The sequence below is a fragment of the Oenanthe melanoleuca genome, chromosome 1 (genome assembly GCF_029582105.1).
Source record: "Oenanthe melanoleuca isolate GR-GAL-2019-014 chromosome 1, OMel1.0, whole genome shotgun sequence".
NCBI classification, from domain to species: Eukaryota; Metazoa; Chordata; class Aves; order Passeriformes; family Muscicapidae; genus Oenanthe; species Oenanthe melanoleuca.
In genome coordinates, this window is record NC_079333.1 from 78,158,684 (window position 1) to 78,177,494 (window position 18,811).

Consider the following 18,811-nt stretch of genomic DNA (forward strand, 5'->3'; position numbering starts at 1 on the left):
TTGCTGCTAACTCTGAAGAAAAGTCACTTGTTCCTGTGTTGTCAGGAAGGGATGAGCAAACACATTATCTCCTTAGCTGGCTGAGCACTCTGCTGCTCTAGCTGGTGTATCTGCCAGCTCCTCTGCTTTTGTGCCATTTGCTGCCTTGCTGCACTTTGGCCACTTGTCCACTTTCTGGATGTGGGAGTTACAGCCCTGGTTGGGTTCCCAGGTGTTCAGCAGCCCAGACAAAGTGCTGCTGCTGTGTGGGAGCTCTGCTGTGCTGTGGAAGTGCCCACTTCATGGGGCACAGGCTGTGTGTGCATTCCCCTCAAATACAGGGATGGGGCTTCTGTGACGTTCCAGAGATGGTGAGTGTGAGCTGTTGTTTGTTGTTTGGCATGAAGCATTTCAGGCTCTGTGTGCATCTTGTGCATTGGTTAAACAAGAAGCTTAGTGATGTGTGCCAGGGGTTTTGCTGTGGTTTGTGAGCTGCTGTTACCAGTATTCCCTGCCAGTGGCTGCGTGGGAGCCTTGCTAAATTAGGTCTTCCCCTGGCTGCTGAAATTCTTACAGCCCTCTGACTGCTGCTGTTCCATTAATAGCACCTTGAGACACCTAGGAGTTTGTAGGGCAAGGGACACATTTCCATGGTTTGGTTTCTCCTGCTGTTCTGGTTCTTCAACACCTTTCTCTTCCCATGAGTAACTCCGGGCCATCCTCTCTCCCATAGCTCCATTTCCTCATGATTCCCAACAAAAGCTGGAGGCTTGTCACCTGTCTGGTGCCAAACTCCAGTTGTGTTTGGAAACAGATGCTGTCCCTGGACAGATAAACCTCCTGACACAAAGCACCCAGCCATTTGAGGCATGTTGGAGCTGGCAGTGTGCCTGTGCATCCCCGTGTGTGCATGGCACTCGTTCAGCAGCAGAATCTTGATGGCCTCAGCTGCTGAAACCAGCAGGACACCTGGCACAGAAGGACTAGTCAGGCTGGTTGCCACCTACCTGGTTTCCAGCCTTAAAGGCCTTCAATCTTGATTGCATGCTGATGTTCATTAGGAAAGTGATTGGAAGCAGCAAGGGCAGAAAAGATTTTGGTGTGCAAATTTGGGAAGACAATTTGCATTTGAAAAAATCATCTGCACAAGGTTAGGACAGGCTTGAGGCACACACAGTTTGTCTGGCTTATCTGTCAGGATTTGAGTACCTAAATTGTCTTCTGTTAGGATAGTCCTGGAATGACATTTGAATCCAGACCCTGTTTCCCTGGTTTCTGCCAAACCAGAATTTTAGGGAGATGTTTCTGTAAGGCACACAAAACAGGCTATTGCTAAAAGCTGCATGGGATCCCCAGCAGTTTACTGATTGCCTCTCAGAGTGGAAAATGAATTATTTTTCTGCATCTGCTTAATGGCTATAACCTCAATCACCACAGCATAAATCATGGAAAAAGAGTCGGAATATTTTGTAATAGGAAAAACTAGTCAATAATTCTGTAGTACACTGAGCTATAGGATTTCTTTAATTCATCTAGAAGAATTCAATTGTGCCTTGTCCTGTGGTGTTAGACAAGGACTAGAAATTATAGTTTGCCCTATTTTTCTCACTCAGTGTTGCTGTACCAGAATGGCTCCAAACTTGGATCTTCTTATTCAGTCATGAAACTAAATATTCATTGTTGGGTCTTTTTTATTATTATTTTTTTTCCATCTGTGCTTCTGCCAGTTACCTCCAGGCCTAATATTTGCATGTAAATTATTCAGTTTTAGGAGGAATGAAAAAAAACCTCAAAAAACTGTTGGGATTTTTCTGTAGGGATGTCTCCAGCACAAATATGACAAAAGTTCATGCACCACGTGGCCAGTTCAGGAGAGTCCCAGCATGGCACCTCACAGGTGGACACTGACCAACTTTTTTGGATGCCTTCAACTGTGCTCAAGTCTTGCCTGATAAGTACTGGTGACTGATTCAGATAACTTAAATTCTACCCTAAATTCATTGTCTTAAAAAGAAGGTTAATGAGGAAATGAATATAAAGAAATTATATTTCAATGTCCACATGACCCATAATGTACCACCATGCAGATGCTGGATTAGTAGGGGAGGAGATGGAACTTTGTAAAAATTTGATGCAATTTTCTTTAAATAAACTTCTGATACTTTTTTCTTCTTTTTTTTTCCCTTGGCCTCAAGCACAATGTGCTGTAAAGGTTTCAGAATAGCAAAGCAAGCTACTCTCAAGGGAAGCTCTTCTGAGGTTTGCATTGTCTGTGTTCACATGGTGTATTTCTGCAAAAAAAGAGAAAGTTTATTGCTTTTGTTTTGATTTGGCTACTTCAATGATCCTCATCCCTGCCCCAGAGCTGAGATTTTCCTGGCAGGAACTATCACTGATATGGAATTTACCTTTGATATGGGTCTGCAGACTGTCTTATTTCTCTGTGGTCTTGGGGCATCCTGACAGCCCTGTTTTAGAGTCCCTTGAAAATTAGGATTTTCTTTTTTTTAAATTACAGAATTGCCTTACATTCTTTGTAGTATTGAGTTTGTGTGAGGATGTCTCTGTACATGGAATTTATTTCTGATTAAGGAGAAGTATATTTCAAAGGAAAATATTTTTAAATAGCCTCATATCAGGACATAATATTTCTGCCTTATGTTTCTGTTTTAGGGTAATCCACTTGCAAAATAAACTGGTTTATGTTGTCCAAATACATTGGAATGCAGGCAGAACCTGCAGTTTGAGAGAAGCTTTTCTCAGACACTGGTGTGATAAAGGAGCACCTGAGGACTGCAGGCTGGTTTCTTTGAACACAATGGGAAATTAGCAGCTCCTGCTTGGTCAGGGGATTTCATTAGCACAGGGCTGTGCCTTTCTCCTGTACCACAGAGATATCACTGGCATTGTGCCTCTGAGCCTGAGATCACTATCTAAGGAGTTACCAGGAGCAGAGGGAGAGAGAAAACTGGGGTGGTTTAAATGGGATGAAAGAAATGCCAGAGGAACCTCTCTGGGCACTGCAGAGCTGCTGGGTCTCCCTCCTCCTGCCTGGGGGCACTGAGGCTCCAGCTGCACTCAGCTCAACCTCTCACTCAAAATAAACCACTGTCTGCTGAAAACCAGGCTGAGACCAGGTCTGCTGTGAGAATTGCATGCTGAGTTTCATCATGGAGGTGTTGTTTTAACACTGGAAGTTGGGTGTACTGCAAACTCCAGATGAGATTGGAGTTCTAGGGGGAACAGGGCACTAATAAAGTGCCTTTCACTGGAGTTACCCCTGGCTCACACACAGCCTGTGTTTGATTTTGACCACTTTTCCTGACTTAAATAGTAGCTGTGTCTCATTTAAATGGAGATTCATTTTACATTAAGATATCTGACTTGATATCTTGACATATTTTTAAAATTAATAACAATTAAGAATTAATTGAATCAAGGAGGTTTTTTCTTCCTGTATTTCAGTTTTCTTTTTGCATTTCCCATTTTGACTCAGTCTACCCACCCATTTGAAGGATTGACTGAGTTTGCCATGAAGTCCTGTGTCTATTCAAAACCATGCTATGGGAAAGCTGTATACTGTACCTCTTGGAAATAAAACAGATAATGACCACTTATCTGTGTGTCTGCAGCCCTCATTTCTCCCTCTCTGTCTGCTTGCTTAGGTCCTTGGAGCTACTTGCTACAAGCAGGCCTCTTTTAAACCTCTCTGTAATATAGGATCTCACAAAATGCAATTTTACAGTGGAGTCTTTAAGTGGCCATTAGGACCAAAAAATTTCTTTGTAGTCATCATGGACAGGATAGGACTGGACATCTCCTTTCATCTAAATCCTGTCCTCTGCTAAGAACCACTTCATTGCAGTGATACCTGTCCTCTGCTAAGAACCACTTCATTGCAGTGATACCTGTTATCATTTTGCTCTTCTGATTTTCCATTTTCACTTAATGTCGTTGCCCCTTCCCCAGTCCTGACTTCTTTTTCTCCTTTTCTTTCATTAATTTTCTTCTAAGTGAATTTTGCATTAAAATGTCACTTCATTATTCAATAGGTAGTAGTAGTGGTGCAGTAATGGAAATGAGTGACAGCATGTGAAATCCAAATGTCAGGTGAGAGGCCATGAAGCAAGGGAGGCATGGGGAGGCAGAAGAGGAAGAGAAGGTATTCAGGCCCAAAAGGATGCATTTTCTTTTGATGAGATTTGGACCTGTGGGCATTTTGTTTTGAGGTTGTGATTTGAATTATTTTTGGTGGAAATTTCAGGGCTTCTTATAACTAAATTGAAGCCCCTTAAGAAAGCTCCTGGGAAATTTTTATTTAGCTTGAATGATATATGTCAGGACACCTATGTGCATGCATATCACTGTAATTAGAGTTAACCTTCAAAGAACTGCAAACAATTCCTTTTCTTCATGGATGGGAAGAACCAAGTTGTTACCTGATGAGAACAGAAATTCCTGTTGAATCTTGATGGAAAGAACTGTGTGCTTCAGAAAAGGTGAAATGTGGATCCTTTTTGAAGTTGCTGTGAAGAAATAAGCTTGTATCAGTGCTAGTCCTGTGTTTCATAACTATGTAAAATAGGAGTTAGTGTTGTACAACAAAGCAATCCCCTAAAAACCTAGAAATCAAAATAGAAAGTCCTTTGATAGATGAAAGTCAGCATCTTTTTAACATTTATCTATAGCATTGCCTACAGACACTGCACCACAGCAAAACAAAGTATTCAGTACCATTTTTACTGTGGAAATATCTCACAGCTTCTAGTCCAAAGCAAATTAAAAATTCACCTTGGTCACCTAAGGACCACATGGTGCTTCACACGAAATATTCTCCACCCCAAAAAATTGTAGTTGATATTGGACCTAATTTACACCTTTGCCACCCTCTAACAGGGGGAGCTTGGGAGCATTCCCTGCCTGCCAGGCTGTGTGTGGGCCAAGGAGCACTTGGAGTGGAGGCAGAGTGAGGCTGGCAGTGGGAACTGGGGATGCTGGTGTAGGTGGGAAAAGCAGGAGGGGGCTTTTGTGCAAGAAAATTGCTCCCTCCTTCCTTTGGGGCTCAGGACCTTGTGATTTTCAGTAGGGAGAGTGCTCAGTTATGCAGGGAAATTAGGTCAGCTGGTGTACTTTTGATGGCTCACCTGTTGCTGAGATCTTTCCTCCATGGTACTGACTGAGGCTGCTCTTCTGTCATTCAAGAAGTTTTCAGGGTATCATGCTGCCAATTGAATATTTTTCCTTGTGCATGTGGAGTAAGCCATCCCTGAGCTGACGTAACTGCTGCCACATTGCTCACTAACAAAGTTATGGTGGAAACTTTAAAGGTCAGATGACTGCAGGATGATGAAATGCATGCAAATAGAAATGAGAAAAGTTCTGAAGTGGGTGTTTGCCTTTCATGTCATCAACCTCAGTCTTTCCAGAGCTGTTAATACTGGAAAATTATAGTGCAGTAAATAATGGTCAATGTTCCTTAGTTTTTATTAACTTACAGTTTGTTCCTGAGATTGATTACTGGCCTGGCTTGAGTTGCCTGTTAAGTGTACACTTTAAAATGCATCTTAACTTCTTAATTGTGTTACTATTGTGAACTAACCTTGTGTTGTTTCTTTTTTCTCATATAGTTTTCCCTACACAAAATGGAAAGGTTGCTATAGTGACTGGAGGCACTAAAGGAATTGGTTACCAAACTGTGAAGCATTTGGCAAGACTTGGCATGCATGTGATAATAGGTAAAGTCATTATTTTCTCAATATACTTTTTGTTCATAGTCTTTTTTTTTTTTCTTTTAAGGTGTCTTTTCTTTCCAGCATAAGTAAGGATATGTCAGGGGAATGTAGGAGAATGTTTTGCTAGCATTTAGCCAAATAAAGATTGATTTATATTTTGTTTTGCACGTTCTTAAAAAAATAATGGATGGGATTTTTTCTGTAGAACTTGGAAGAGTTTTACTACCTTAGATAAGAAACAAACAATAAAATACCTTAAAAATATGAGTATTACAAAAATATTTAGTTCTTTGTTACTGGGGATGGATTATGCATCAGTGTTAGGGTGTACATGTTCATTAAGAGGAAAACAAATTCAAGGCTTGAAGGAATATTACAGTGTTTACAGGTTTATCTGTGTTATAAGGGCAGAGGGAGCCCCTATAGCTTCATCCATGTAAAAATTCCACATTTTCTTCTCAGTTTGTCACTGTAAGAGGCCTTTGTAAGCAAGACAAGGAAATAAATACCTAGAGATTCAGTTGTGTCAGTCAGAGATGGACTGGGCAATTCACCTTTTGGAGGTGCCTGTTTCTCTCCATGATAGTTGATAAAGAGGATGTGTTAGAATGAGGCATTTGAAGTTAGGTGAATTTCTCTATGAACTGAAAAACTCTCTTGTGTGCACCATTTCTTCTTTCTACTGCAGACACTATTTAGGAGACATCCTATTTTTTAAAGCTTTCTCTACTACATATATATTTATGCACTAATATGTCTACTAAATCAGAATATAGTATAATGAATACTTGCATGTTTAAAATGCTACATTTTCTCACTTTATCCTTCCTTGACTAGATTTTTACCTAAACCACTGTAACTTTTATTCCATAGAGTCACTGAAGATTGCTGTTTCATTGGACACTATCAAGCTGGTGATGCCATTTTGTTCAAGTTTTATACAGAATTTGCTCTCTCAAAGATTTTGTACACATTTCAAACCCACTCCAAACAATGGATAGAGCTATGTACTTTTAGTGTAGTGCAGTCAGTAACATTAATGGAGTTGTCCTGGAATCATACAGGTGTAATGTGGAACATCACTTACTCATACATATTTTAATAGATGTGTCAAACCCAAGTGTCTGCAAAATGCAGGTGGATGCTGCTTTATGTAGCTAAATGCTAGATGTTGCTAATGTAGCTAATGATGTCAGCATTAATATTTCACTAAAATTGCTTTTCATCTTTAAGGTGGACTGCGAAAGTGTGCTCAGTGGGAAAACAAAAAGGGTAATTTTCTTCTCTTTGCATAGGGTCATGGAAGCACAGAACATGTTTCTATTTTAAGATTTATTTTGTGTCACCTAAAGTTTAGTGTATTCCATGTAACAAAATTCAGTGTGAGAGTTTTGGGAATGGGAGGGTGAGGTTTAGGTGCAGAATCTCTAAATAAGCTGAATTTTTTCAAATCACAGTCACTCCCTCATAAAACTCATTCACTCACACTCTCGTAAGAACCAAGATGTGAGAGCTCAAGTGATCTTGTGAGCATCACCTGAGGACTGGAAAAGGTCATGCCAGCTACTGAGTCCTTATCCTGTCTCTGTGGTTCTTCTTGATGAGAAATGACGGGCTAGTTTATGGTCAGATCTGCCACAGAGGTTGTGCAGTCTCCTTCTCTGGACTACTAACAATTTGTCTGACTGCCACCTGTGTTGCTTGCTCTAGGTGAATCTGTGTTAGCAGGAGGATTGGACAGAGCTCCTTCCAACCACAACCATTCTGTGATCTTTTATATTGCTCAGCAGCTCTCAGTACATTTTTCCTTGTCTGCAATATATAGGCTCTGTTTATAGCCTATTTTTAGGCTGGGCTAACAGGAAAAATAATGGTATGGGTCCTGATCCATCCTCCTGATGGCAGATTGCATGGTCATCTCCTGCCAGTCTGTGGCCTTGACATGCACCACAGGAATATCTAAAGTGTCCTCTAAACATATCTTTTATTTGTCAATAAGGGGCATTCTTTTAACACTTTGCTCTTTGTTTTGATGCTTACAAACACACACACTTTCATTCACTCTACAATTGTATCAATCTTACTATTGCATTGTGAATCCTTGCAATTGTTAATTAATGAAATTAATTATAGGAAGCATTTGATGAGTAAGTCTTCCAGCTGATTCATTTCTTCTGAGCAAACTCTGACCTAAACACTGAGCCCTGTGAGTCACAACTGTCCTCTTTGCCTGTGAAATTCTTCAGACCAAAGCAGCCCTGTCAGTAGAATGGATAGTCCCAGGCGCTTTTCCAGCTGCACGATCATGGCAGTCTCAAAAGCTCACTCAATGCAGTGACCTTCCATCCTTGCTCATAACTGTTGGGCCCAAGTGTCCAGAGTATGTCTGAAATATCTGCTGGCACATTAGCATGCGTTAGCACATTCTGCTTCAGGCCACACAAGGCTCAAACAAGGCAGCAAGTGTGCTCAAGCTTTCTCCTCTAGAAGTGTTTTCACCCTATGCTTGTATACAGACATGAACTTCTGTGAAAAAGGTGTGGATGTCAAGTGAATTTGGGCTTGCAAGAGAGACTCACATGTAGCTTGCAGTCAATCATGCTCAATCACTGAATGCTTGTTTCCCATTATAGGCACTGTAGCAATAAAGGATGATATCCCTGCAGCAGGCAAATGAGTCAAGCCTGAATGTCTGATGTGAAAAATGATTCACCATTTGTGATGGATGTGATTTTGATTCAGTTTGACATTTCAGAGGAGTAAATATTTGAAGCAACCTACTTTTAAATCCAATCCACCAATGGAATGAGGAAAGCAAATAAGTAGAAACATGTTACCTTGTTTAACGTGAGTAGGCACTGTATGAAAAGGCAGTATGTTCACTCAGAGCCTTTACAGCAAGTGGTTTCATAGATTTTTTTTTTTTAAACCTTCTTGCTTTCCAGTCCCAGCACTGGTGCACAAGACTCCATTCCCCCACTGATGGTTTCCCTCTGCAGGTGCTGCTCACCCTGCCCTCAGCCTCTCCCTGGGAAAGAGGTTTTGACAAATGCTGAAATGACAGTAATTTTCTGTTTGTTTGTTTGATAGATTTCATTGAGGCTTTCTGCCAGGCTGCTTTTCCCAGTAGCTTTTCTCACAGTCAGCAGGGCTTTTACTTCAGGAAAATCTCATGGCAAACAGCAAACCCCTGGTAGGGAAAACTGATGGCTGTGACAAAATATCAGAATCAAGCCACACAGGGAGCTCCTGCTCCCTCCCATGTGATTTACTATTGATAAATAAACTTGCAATTTCGTTTTCAGAGAGAGAAGGTAGATGATACACTGTATTGAGCAGTGACTGATATTTGAGGTAGTGTTTTGTGTGCACTTACAAATAAATAAGCTCTTCACAATGAGGACATTGGAAATCAGGCTATCCTGGACATTTCTATGACCTCCCCCAGCCCGGGGCATAAATCCCAGTAGGTTCAGCTCTGGTTCAAGGTGTTTGCCAGAGTTTTGTGAGTCTCAATTTAGACTGATAAAAAAGCATTAACTATCCATATTCCTTCCATCCTTGTTCTCAGGTGTTTAATATTATGAGGATTTTGTGTGTGCATATTAAAATTGTTGACTCAAAAAAGGAGTGCCTCAATTTGATTTTTTCCCCCTCAATACATTAATAATAGGAGACCGAGATAATGTGTGATAATACCTAAATTAGGAGTTTTAATAATTCCATCTCAAAGTAGTGAACAAAAATCAAAAGATTTGCACCTTTACAATGTTACACATATGCTGCTTGGAATAAAACAGCAGGTTCAGGACAATGTAATCAATCTTTAGTGTCTCAGTATATCAGTGTCAGGTTTCTAAGACAGGCTCACACTTTGAAGGAAGCAATCTCATTATATTTATATATGTATATATATTCAGGTGACTTATTTGAGCCCTGCAATTTTGGCTTGAGCCTTGCAATTTTGGCATAAAAAAATGTACCTCCATCACCAGATTCAGCCCTTGTGTGACCTCAGGAAGCCCTGCAGGAGACCAAGCAAGAGATATTTCTGGCACCTCTTTCATTCCCATTAGTTTCCAATTTTCAAGCTGGGTTCTCTGCACCATGAATCAGACAGTTGTTATATTGTATAATACTACAAAATGACTTTAGAAGGATAATTAAATCCTATCAAAATGGTGCAATTGTTCTTTTTCAAAGACAGTTTGATTTAATTTGAACTAGTGAAATTTTCTATGGGTTACTTTAATAGTCTTTTTTTTTAATATACATAGATCTATGAGATGCTTGGATTATAATTTTTTTTTTTCTTGAAAAGTATTTTCTTCCTAATTTCAGCCTGTTTTGTTAGGCCTGAATGTGTTTCAGAGTTAGTCAGGCAGTGTCAAAATTTTACCAGCATATAAGAAGTGGGTGATCTCTTTTTTCTGTATGAGCATGAAGGAAATGCATGCAGATTGCTTTATAATTGTAATTCAGTTCAGATTCTATCATATCAGTGCACTGCAATCAGGGTTATGAAAAACTCTGCTTACAGTGCTGTTACTTATGCACCATACATGTGCACACAGCCACACACAGTCTTCCAAATATGTACAAATTTTGTCAAACACTTTGTTTATGAATTAGTCCCTAATTTCTGTTGGAAGACTCTTGTGTCTTGTTTTAACATATGGTGCTTTCAACAAATAATTTTATAGGAGGAGCACCTAAGGAAGTGACAAGTCCTTGGAATTGTATCAAACTATTCAGACATGATGGATTCTGTGTCGACCAGCATCACTTTGGAAGTAGATCTCAGGGTCAAAATAAATCCTTCTGTGAAACTCAGTGGTGCTCAACAGGGTGCAAAAATCAAAACAAATCTTAGAAATTGTTAGGAAATGAGCAAACTAAACAAACAATATGAGTTGATTCAACTGCATGAATCCTTTGTGGGCCAGAACCTTAAATATTATGTTGTGTAATGGTCTGCCTATTTCAAAATGGTTTTGAAGGGTTTAAAAGAAAAACAAGTTTTATCAGAAGGAAGGAGAGGCATCCTTATGAGAAGCAACCAAATGGGCTTGGAGTCTTCAATCTGTTCACTGTCTCTGAAGTGCATAAAATGAGCAGCTAAAAAGATGCAGAGCTTAAAATAGTATGGAGATTGTTACAAACTCAGTATAAATACAGTACTATGCATCAAAAAGAAATGAAAACAGTCTAAAACAGGGCACTGTGATTAAAACCAAAATCCATCAGAAGTGTAAAAGTGTTTCTGGACTAGAATCTGCTGCATAGAACCTTAAATCATCCTTGGTACAGGAGAAGTGTAAGGTGTGCAAATACAGGTGCTGGGCAGTTTTGGGAAGAACATTGTCCATAGGCCAATAAGTGTGTTTTTTATATTGAAAAATAAGTCAGGCATTTAAAAAAATGTAGAGTTAAAAATATGTTAATGAATTTTGGAACAGTTAGTGCATTTTCCTAGGCGTTTGTTTAACTTATTCATTAAGAATTTATGCTTAATGCTTTGAAATATTCAACAACTGTATGAATTAATTTAATCCTGGTTTTCAAAAGCTTTTGTTAAGATTCATGCCAAAAGATTTAAAGTGGCTGGCTTGTCTTGAGATAAGAGAAAGGTCTCTTGTAGTTTAGTAATAGATTAGGAGGCAGAAAACAATGTTGAGAAACAATTTATCAGCTTTTAGCTGGAGCAGAGATACTAATGGTCCCATAGACAGATATTGAGTACATTTATAAAAGATAGATACAAAATACAGTGTGAAGAGTGAGATGATGCATTTTGTTTAAATGCTTTTAGGATATTTGAAATTGTTTGACTATTAAAGGATAAATAAAGGAAATGGGTTTCTGATATGTAAGGAGTGGCTGAGAGAGCTGTGTTCAGCTTGAAGAGGAGAGAAGGGGATCTTTTCCAGTGTATAAGTACCTAATGGGATAAACCCCCTTTTTTTTAATTTTTCTATTTTCTATTTTTTTTTTTTTTTTTTACATCGTGGGTGATAAAACACTGGCACAGGCTGCCAAGAGAGGTTGAGGAGTCTCCATCCCTGGAAATACCTGAAATCTGACAGGACATGGTCCTGGGCCACCAATTGTAGAAGAAGGTGGGACTGGATAGCATCCAGAGATGCCTTGTGAAACTTAAATACTATGAAGAATAGGAAATAATCTCCCAATAGTGAATGACTATATTATGAAGGGATGGATAAATACAGAGTGTTAGTAAATGCAAATACAGAATATGAGAAAAAACAGCCACACCTATATATATACAAGAATAGGACCTAAATTAACAGCTACTCGAAGAGTTAAATAAATATTGTGATTTATTGTTGAAAGCTTTATGTACAGCATCATTGATATTTCATGCTAGTCATAAAGGCAAATAAAATTGTATTACTTAGCAGGAAAGAAGATGCAAACAGGACAGAATGCATCCCTCTTCCTTTATAGAAACCATTGGTTCCTCCTGCTCAAAAGGAGTCTGGCTGAACAGGAAAAAGCTAAAGAGTGATGGTCAGGAGTACAGGATGGCTTTGTACAAGGTGGGGCACAGAACAAAGGCTCTTCTGCTTCCCAACAGATGACTGAGGTGTGATATCATACAGTTATGAATGCTGTAGAAAGTGGATGAGAAGTGGTCATTCCCTGTCTTATTGTACACAAAGCAGAGAGCATCCAACAAAATAAATAAATAAATAAATAAAAATAAACAAGCTACTGAAGTACAACCTTTTACATGTAATTAAGTGTGTCATTAAATCACAGAGCATGCTGTCCCAGAACTCTTTGGTGGTCAAGCTCTTGAATGAACTGAAAGTGCTGGCCACGTTCATGTGTGAGCTTTGATTCAGGAAATATCTGACACTTCTTGCTTCTGGGAGGGTGTATTGGAAAAATTCACTCCTAGACCTATGGCTGTCATAGCTTTTCCTTGAGCATCTGCTACAGGTTATTATTGGAAAAAGGACACTTGTCTAGATGTATCTTGGGTTTGATAATATCAACAGAGTTGTTTTTAACCTCGTGTTGGAACAGATGGGTAGCTGAAACCTAAGGCAATAATGATGATTTCTTTTCTCTTTGCAAGTCAACATTTACTCCCTTGCTCATTTTTTGCTTCTTTCCCCAAAGGAACACTTACAACTACATTTTCACCTTTCATGTAAAAAAGTCATGTATTTAATTGTGGCTTCTGTGGGTGAACTCAATGACAAAGGATGTGTGGTCTCTCTAGACAAAACAGTTTGTATTATGTTCACAATTTGATTTTATAGCTGGTCACATCCTTATACCTAGCTTTACTGAAATCCATGCCTTAAATGTTTTATGGGTTAGATCAAGATCTGTATTCCTTTTTATTGAAGATTTTATAAATTCCTTTAAAAGAAACCTTATAAATTCCTTAAAAACCTGCTCATTGTATTGAGTTCAAATTTCTCATCCTTGGAGATTTTGGGGGCAGTCATTCCTCTCTTTTAGGAAGATTCTATATGTTAGGCACACTCATAAAATCATTTAGACAAGCTCTTACTTTCTTTATCAGTATCAGTCTTGTACATAAATGAGTGGCAATTGCTCTTTTGAAGAGATAGTCACATTCAAAGAAATTAAAAATATTATATAAAAATACATACAGATGTACCAGAACCCCTTAACTAGCAATTTTTTTTAGCCCATGCTGAGTTTCTATGGGCCATGCTTTTTTCAGCCTTGTTCAGACTGAGCAATCTCTGTCATAATTCTGTTGAAATCCCTGAAATTACTTTCAGAATTAGGATCTACTTAAGTGACTAAGATGACTGAGCCTGACATTTAGCCTATTGGTGCTGATAAGAATTTTAATATGTACTTCTCTGGTGGCTTTATATCAACTTGCTTTGACTTGTGGTGTTTGTGTAAGTGAATGTGGAGGAGATGAGTAAATTTCTTTGACAAAAATTTGTATTTAAATATGTTTTCCTTTTTTTACAGTATTTTATTAAAAATTATATTTTTTATGCCATTGAAATGATATCTGATTTTAAATGGGTGCATTTGTTTAGAATGAATTTATTTTTATATTATTAGAGTTCTTTTCTGAATTTTAGTCAGCATTGTTATTGAATAAGTCTCACCCAAATTTTTCACTAATCTGTGTGGACTAAGTGGAAAAAACCCATCAGGTAGGGCACTGAACTGCTTGCATAAACAGTTCTAGAGACAACTATGTCTATTTTGAGTTCCCATTAGACATTTTAAATTGGCATGAAAAGCAAGATTATTATGGTTTTGGGTACTTTGATGATCTAAGCTCCCAAGACAATGAATCCCTCTTTCTGAAAGCTTTTTTTTAAGATTCCCTCACTGCACAAAATACATGATCTCTCTTCACTTTCTAACCCTTCCCTTCAAACCACTTGAATTCAAAGTGGGCAGATCTTTTGCTACAGATGCTATAACACTTAAAATGGATAAATTCTGGTATATGGAACATATGGAAATTATGGTGAATCATTGAAAAAATGTCTAGCCAGAGGATTATTTTGTGTAGCAAAAAAATTTTTAAAGAATCATGACAAATATGTTGCTGAGGATTTAAACCAGCTGACAGTGGCAAGAATTTGACCCTCATCTAGTGAACCATCCTCCTCTTGAGTTTAGGGTGCTGTGCCCTTGCTCAGTGCACTTGAAGGTTGTGCCCTTTAGTGACCCAGCTTCATCAAGATGATTGAGATTAATTTTGATTTTTCCCAACCCAAAGCTGACCATGTTAGCTTGGTGACTTAAAAAGCATTTTTTCTCTTGAATTTTGAATAATTAATATAGCACTTAGAAGGAGATTGATCTTTTTGATGCCTGCCACTCACTTTGCTTCAAAGATCCCAGAAGGATGTGCTGGGAGGGAAGCAGTGCAGAAGTGCAATGTCCCTTTCCTCTCCCACTTCCCCTTGGCAAGGGGGTGCTGATCTCCTTAACCTAACTCAGAAACCTAAATTAGCCTCCCAGTTTCATGGCATCCTTCTGATCTAAGTGTCTTTGAATTTTTGTAAGGCTTTTGGTAATTTTTTCAGTGTCTTTATTCTTTTTTTTTAAATGGGATTTTCTTTGAAAGAAGGATTTCAAAAACCTCTATCACTGTGGCAGTTTTCAATGAGGCTATTTCAATTTTGCAATACTCCAGCCTTCAGCATCTGGCTTTCAAACTCTGTTGAATCAGGCTGGAAACAGACATCTGAAGTGACTCTTTAGCAAAATATTTTCTTCCCCCCAGTGGTCTAGAGTAAAAATATGCAAATATGAATAAAGTGAGCTCATTTGGAGGGCACTGAGCTTTAATGAATAACCATTTATTTATCAGGAAAATAAAGCAAATTAAAATTTGTTGTGAACACAAGCTCTTTTAAAAGAACAAATTAAATGAACATACTGAGAGTTAAATCAAGACACTGGAGGCTTTAATAAGCCTGATCTCTGCATGAGAGGTGCTGAATAAAAGAGAAATCAAATAAGATCTTCACAGAATTGGCAAAAAAGTATTTTATTTCTAGTATAACACTATCCAGCCTAATAACAACACACTGAGTTTGAAATCCTACTCTAGTACATAACTTGAGGTGAAACAGTGAGGGAAACTGATCTGTTGCCCATAAATCCTGTGCACAAATTTCCCCAGAAATGGCAGTTTCACTGGAGGCTTTGTTTGTGTGCTGCATCTATATCTGGAAATTAGCATCAAACTCAATGTTTTTCATCTCTACAAGGCTGGATGGTTTTAAAGGGGGAAAAGCAGCAAGAAGAAAATAATGGAAATGTCTACTTCCTTCCTTCCTTCCTTCCTTCCTTCCTTCCTTCCTTCCTTCCTTCCTTCCTTCCTTCCTTCCTTCCTTCCTTCCTTCCTTCCTTCCTTCCTTCCTTCTATATATAAAAGTATATAAATATATATAGATATATAAAATTTTATATAGTGAGGAAAAGAAGAACTTCATTAAGTTCATAAGAGATATCAGTATTTTTATACAATTTAGATAATAAGCAATAGGTATTTTGATGTTTCATGTTATTGAAAATATTTGTGGATGGATAAATTGAAAGTTAATTTTAAAAAATTAACTTGAATTACCAATTCCTATATCTCTCATGCTAATGTTTTTGCCTTTGATATGTTATTAAAAAAATTGCCAAACAAATGTCAGGCAGTGAGTAACCACCCACCTAAGCTGAATGGCACAAAAGACATTTATGTGATGCTTAATCACATTTTATTTTATTTATTTAGCACTAATAAATCCTCTCACGAGCATTTGAGTCAGGACTTTCCTCCAACTGTGGAAGTCTTTATTTTGGAATAAGAGCAAAGGTGAGTCTGATCTAACCTGCAGTGAATTTTCTGCAGAATCTGGATGTGATAGAATTCAGTTGTCTCATGAACTCAAATCTCAAGTCTGCTGGCCCAGTAGATAGTCCTATTTTATATGAATAAATGAGATAAACTGGCAGAACCTGTGTGAATTGCAGTGCATTTGTGCAGCCCTCTGAAACCCTCTGCTGCCTGTCAGGAAACACACCTTTCCACCTAAAACTTCATACTGGTTTTACACTGAGCTTGGCACTTCATAGGGGCCCTCCTTAAATTGATTGCACTGCTAATTTTTCATTTTCTGTCCTTTCACAGCTGGAAACAGTGAAAGTGATGGCCAAGAAGCGGTGAGGAAAATAAAAGAAGAAACTTTGACTGGAAAAGGTACCATTCTATCCTTTCCTTTTAAGAAATTACTTTTCCTCACTTTTTGCTGTCATCTCCTTTTATATGAAGTCTTGTTGTATATTGCTAAATTTTTATTTTTTAAATTTGGGGCATTAGAACAGGTTGCCCAGAGCTGTTGTAGATGCCTCTTCCCTGGAATTGTTCAAGGCCAGGTTGGATGGAGCTCTGTGCAGACTGGTCCAGTGGAAGGTGTCCCATGGCAGGAGGTTTGGAACTAGATGCTCTTTAATGTCCCTTCTAACCCAAATGGTTCTGTGATTCTATGAACAGAATTCCTGAAATAAATCTGACTCAGTGGTAAAAGGCATAGGATATTTTTTAAAAAAGTGTTGTCAGCCTTGTTTGACTTTACTGTTTGTCATTGAAAAAGGGCTGCCTGCAAGTTACAGTCTGCCTGCAAATGTGTATGTGTATGATTTAATAGATGGAAAAAAATTCAGAATACCAGCAATTTTTGCTAAGGGGAGGATAACAGCAGGTAAGACTGTGTGGTTTTTTCTTTGCTTGTTTTAGGAGCTAATAGGTTTTTGAAAGATCAATGCTGCTTGATTGGGTTATTTGACACATGTTAAGAGCTTATAATGCTTCATAAAGTAAAAACATTTTCTTAAATATAAATGGACCTTTCATATCAAGCCTAAATTCCTACCTTTTTGTGTTTCTTCTTTCATTTTCTTTATCTGATGATGATGTTTGTAGGGGAATAGGGACAACATAGCTTGATAACTAAGAGAAAAGGCATGTTCCCCAGCATCTGCTCTGTAATTGTAATTTGCAGTTTACGGTGGAGGTTAGTGCAGCTCATATTTTTGTCTCTGGGTGTCACTGGGAATAATTCCTGATGGTGCAGGATGATTCATTTCTGCCACTTTGATGTATCATTTCTTGGCAAAATAATAGGGCAGTGTTGCTAGTCCAACTTATTTAGGATCTTCGTGGCTTCTTCTGAGATCTGATTCTGTTTTTGTGCCTCTAATAATTACTGTTATGATGATCAAAATACGTGTTAATTATTGTGTTAAAAAACCCTTTCATTAAGATTTATCTTTTCACTTAAATAAATGTGCATCCATTATAGCCTCAGGATACATGTATGCTAGTTAAAAGCATCATAAATTAAGGCATAGTTAGAAGGATCATGAAAGGAAAAAGGTAATTATTACATAATTAAAATATTTTGCTGGAAGTTTCTGTACAGAGACCAAAACCAGTTGGAATGAATTATATCATGTGACTTGCATGAAGCTGAATGAACCAGGGTCTGTCTTATTTTCTCCCTGCTGTGTGATCACAGCTTTTTTAGCAGTCCAGTCTTTCTTGAATTTTCAAAGTAAAGTCAGTTACAGCCCTCAGTTATAAAATGTTAAGATACAGATGTCAGTTTGAGGAAGCTGAAAGTGTGTTTAAATCAACTGAAGTTGTTCTTCATCATAACTATTTTGACTGAGGCTTAAGTAATCTCAGGTCCCAATAGGTTGGCCTAAAAATAAATTGGAAGAGTATTATCTTTTGGGAATTTCTCATGGATTGAGGGAAATTTGTATTTACAAGTGCAGTGTCCTGTACAAAAGACTTGTGCAGAACTGAGTGCCACTCCTGTGTTGCTGTTTATGAATGAATTTGCACTTTGCTTTTAATAGGATGTGTGTTTAGATACTGTGACCAAGGTAAGTCTGTGCAAGAGTATTGCCTTTTCAAAAGCCACAGTTCAAAACCTGTTAATCACTGAATACATAATTGGTTGTCTTGACCATTTCCCCTGGTTTTTCTTTGAGTATTTTGCATGGCCCATATGAAAACACTGCTTTACAAAAATCATTCCCATCAGGAACATCAGACTCTTGAAGGACTGCTCAAAACAGTGTTGTAGGGCAGCCAGTGTGGTCAAGGATTGGGACAATATAGATATTATGGACAAACAACATGAGTGGATGTCATTTTGCTATCCAGATCTCAGATCTCTTAGTACAAAGAAAGTCTCCTTGCTTTTTATCAGGTTAGACAGCAAAAGGGAGCAAAAGACCTTGTCCTCTCCTTGTTGCCTGGCTGAGCCATACATAGCACAAACATCCCCAGAGACAGCTCTGGGAAAATGCCAGGCTTATTGAATGCAAGTAATTACAATGTTTTTAAGGCACTGTCATCCTTCTCTGTCTTGGCCCACTGTCTGTCTGGGGCTCTGTCTGATAATCTAAGGGTAAGTAGTTTTACTTGACATAATCTGTGCTTACTTTTGGGACAAGTGGGATTCAAAGCATGTACATAAGTAATTCCTATGAAGCAGCTGATGAGCAATAATGTGCTAACAGTTGCAGAGGAGGATAAAGGATAGTAATAA

General features: G+C 38.3%; 1 protein-coding gene and 1 long non-coding RNA gene across 3 annotated transcripts in view; one reads left to right on the forward strand and one right to left on the reverse strand.

Moving 5' to 3' along the window:
• Positions 1-18,811, forward strand: part of DHRSX (dehydrogenase/reductase X-linked) — a 156,530-nt gene that overhangs the window by 32,352 nt on the left and 105,367 nt on the right. For both annotated transcript variants that reach the window (XM_056490965.1, XM_056490975.1), the window contains exons 2-3: positions 5,607-5,714; positions 16,381-16,449. In XM_056490965.1, the coding sequence (XP_056346940.1) occupies positions 5,607-5,714; positions 16,381-16,449 (177 nt within the window). The remainder of the gene's footprint in view (positions 1-5,606; positions 5,715-16,380; positions 16,450-18,811) is intronic.
• LOC130252967 (uncharacterized) lies at positions 1,543-5,259 on the reverse strand. The gene is made up of 3 exons (XR_008840479.1): positions 5,124-5,259; positions 4,419-4,505; positions 1,543-2,270 (listed from the first exon to the last, which is right to left on the reverse strand). It is a non-coding gene; the product is annotated as an uncharacterized LOC130252967 (long non-coding RNA).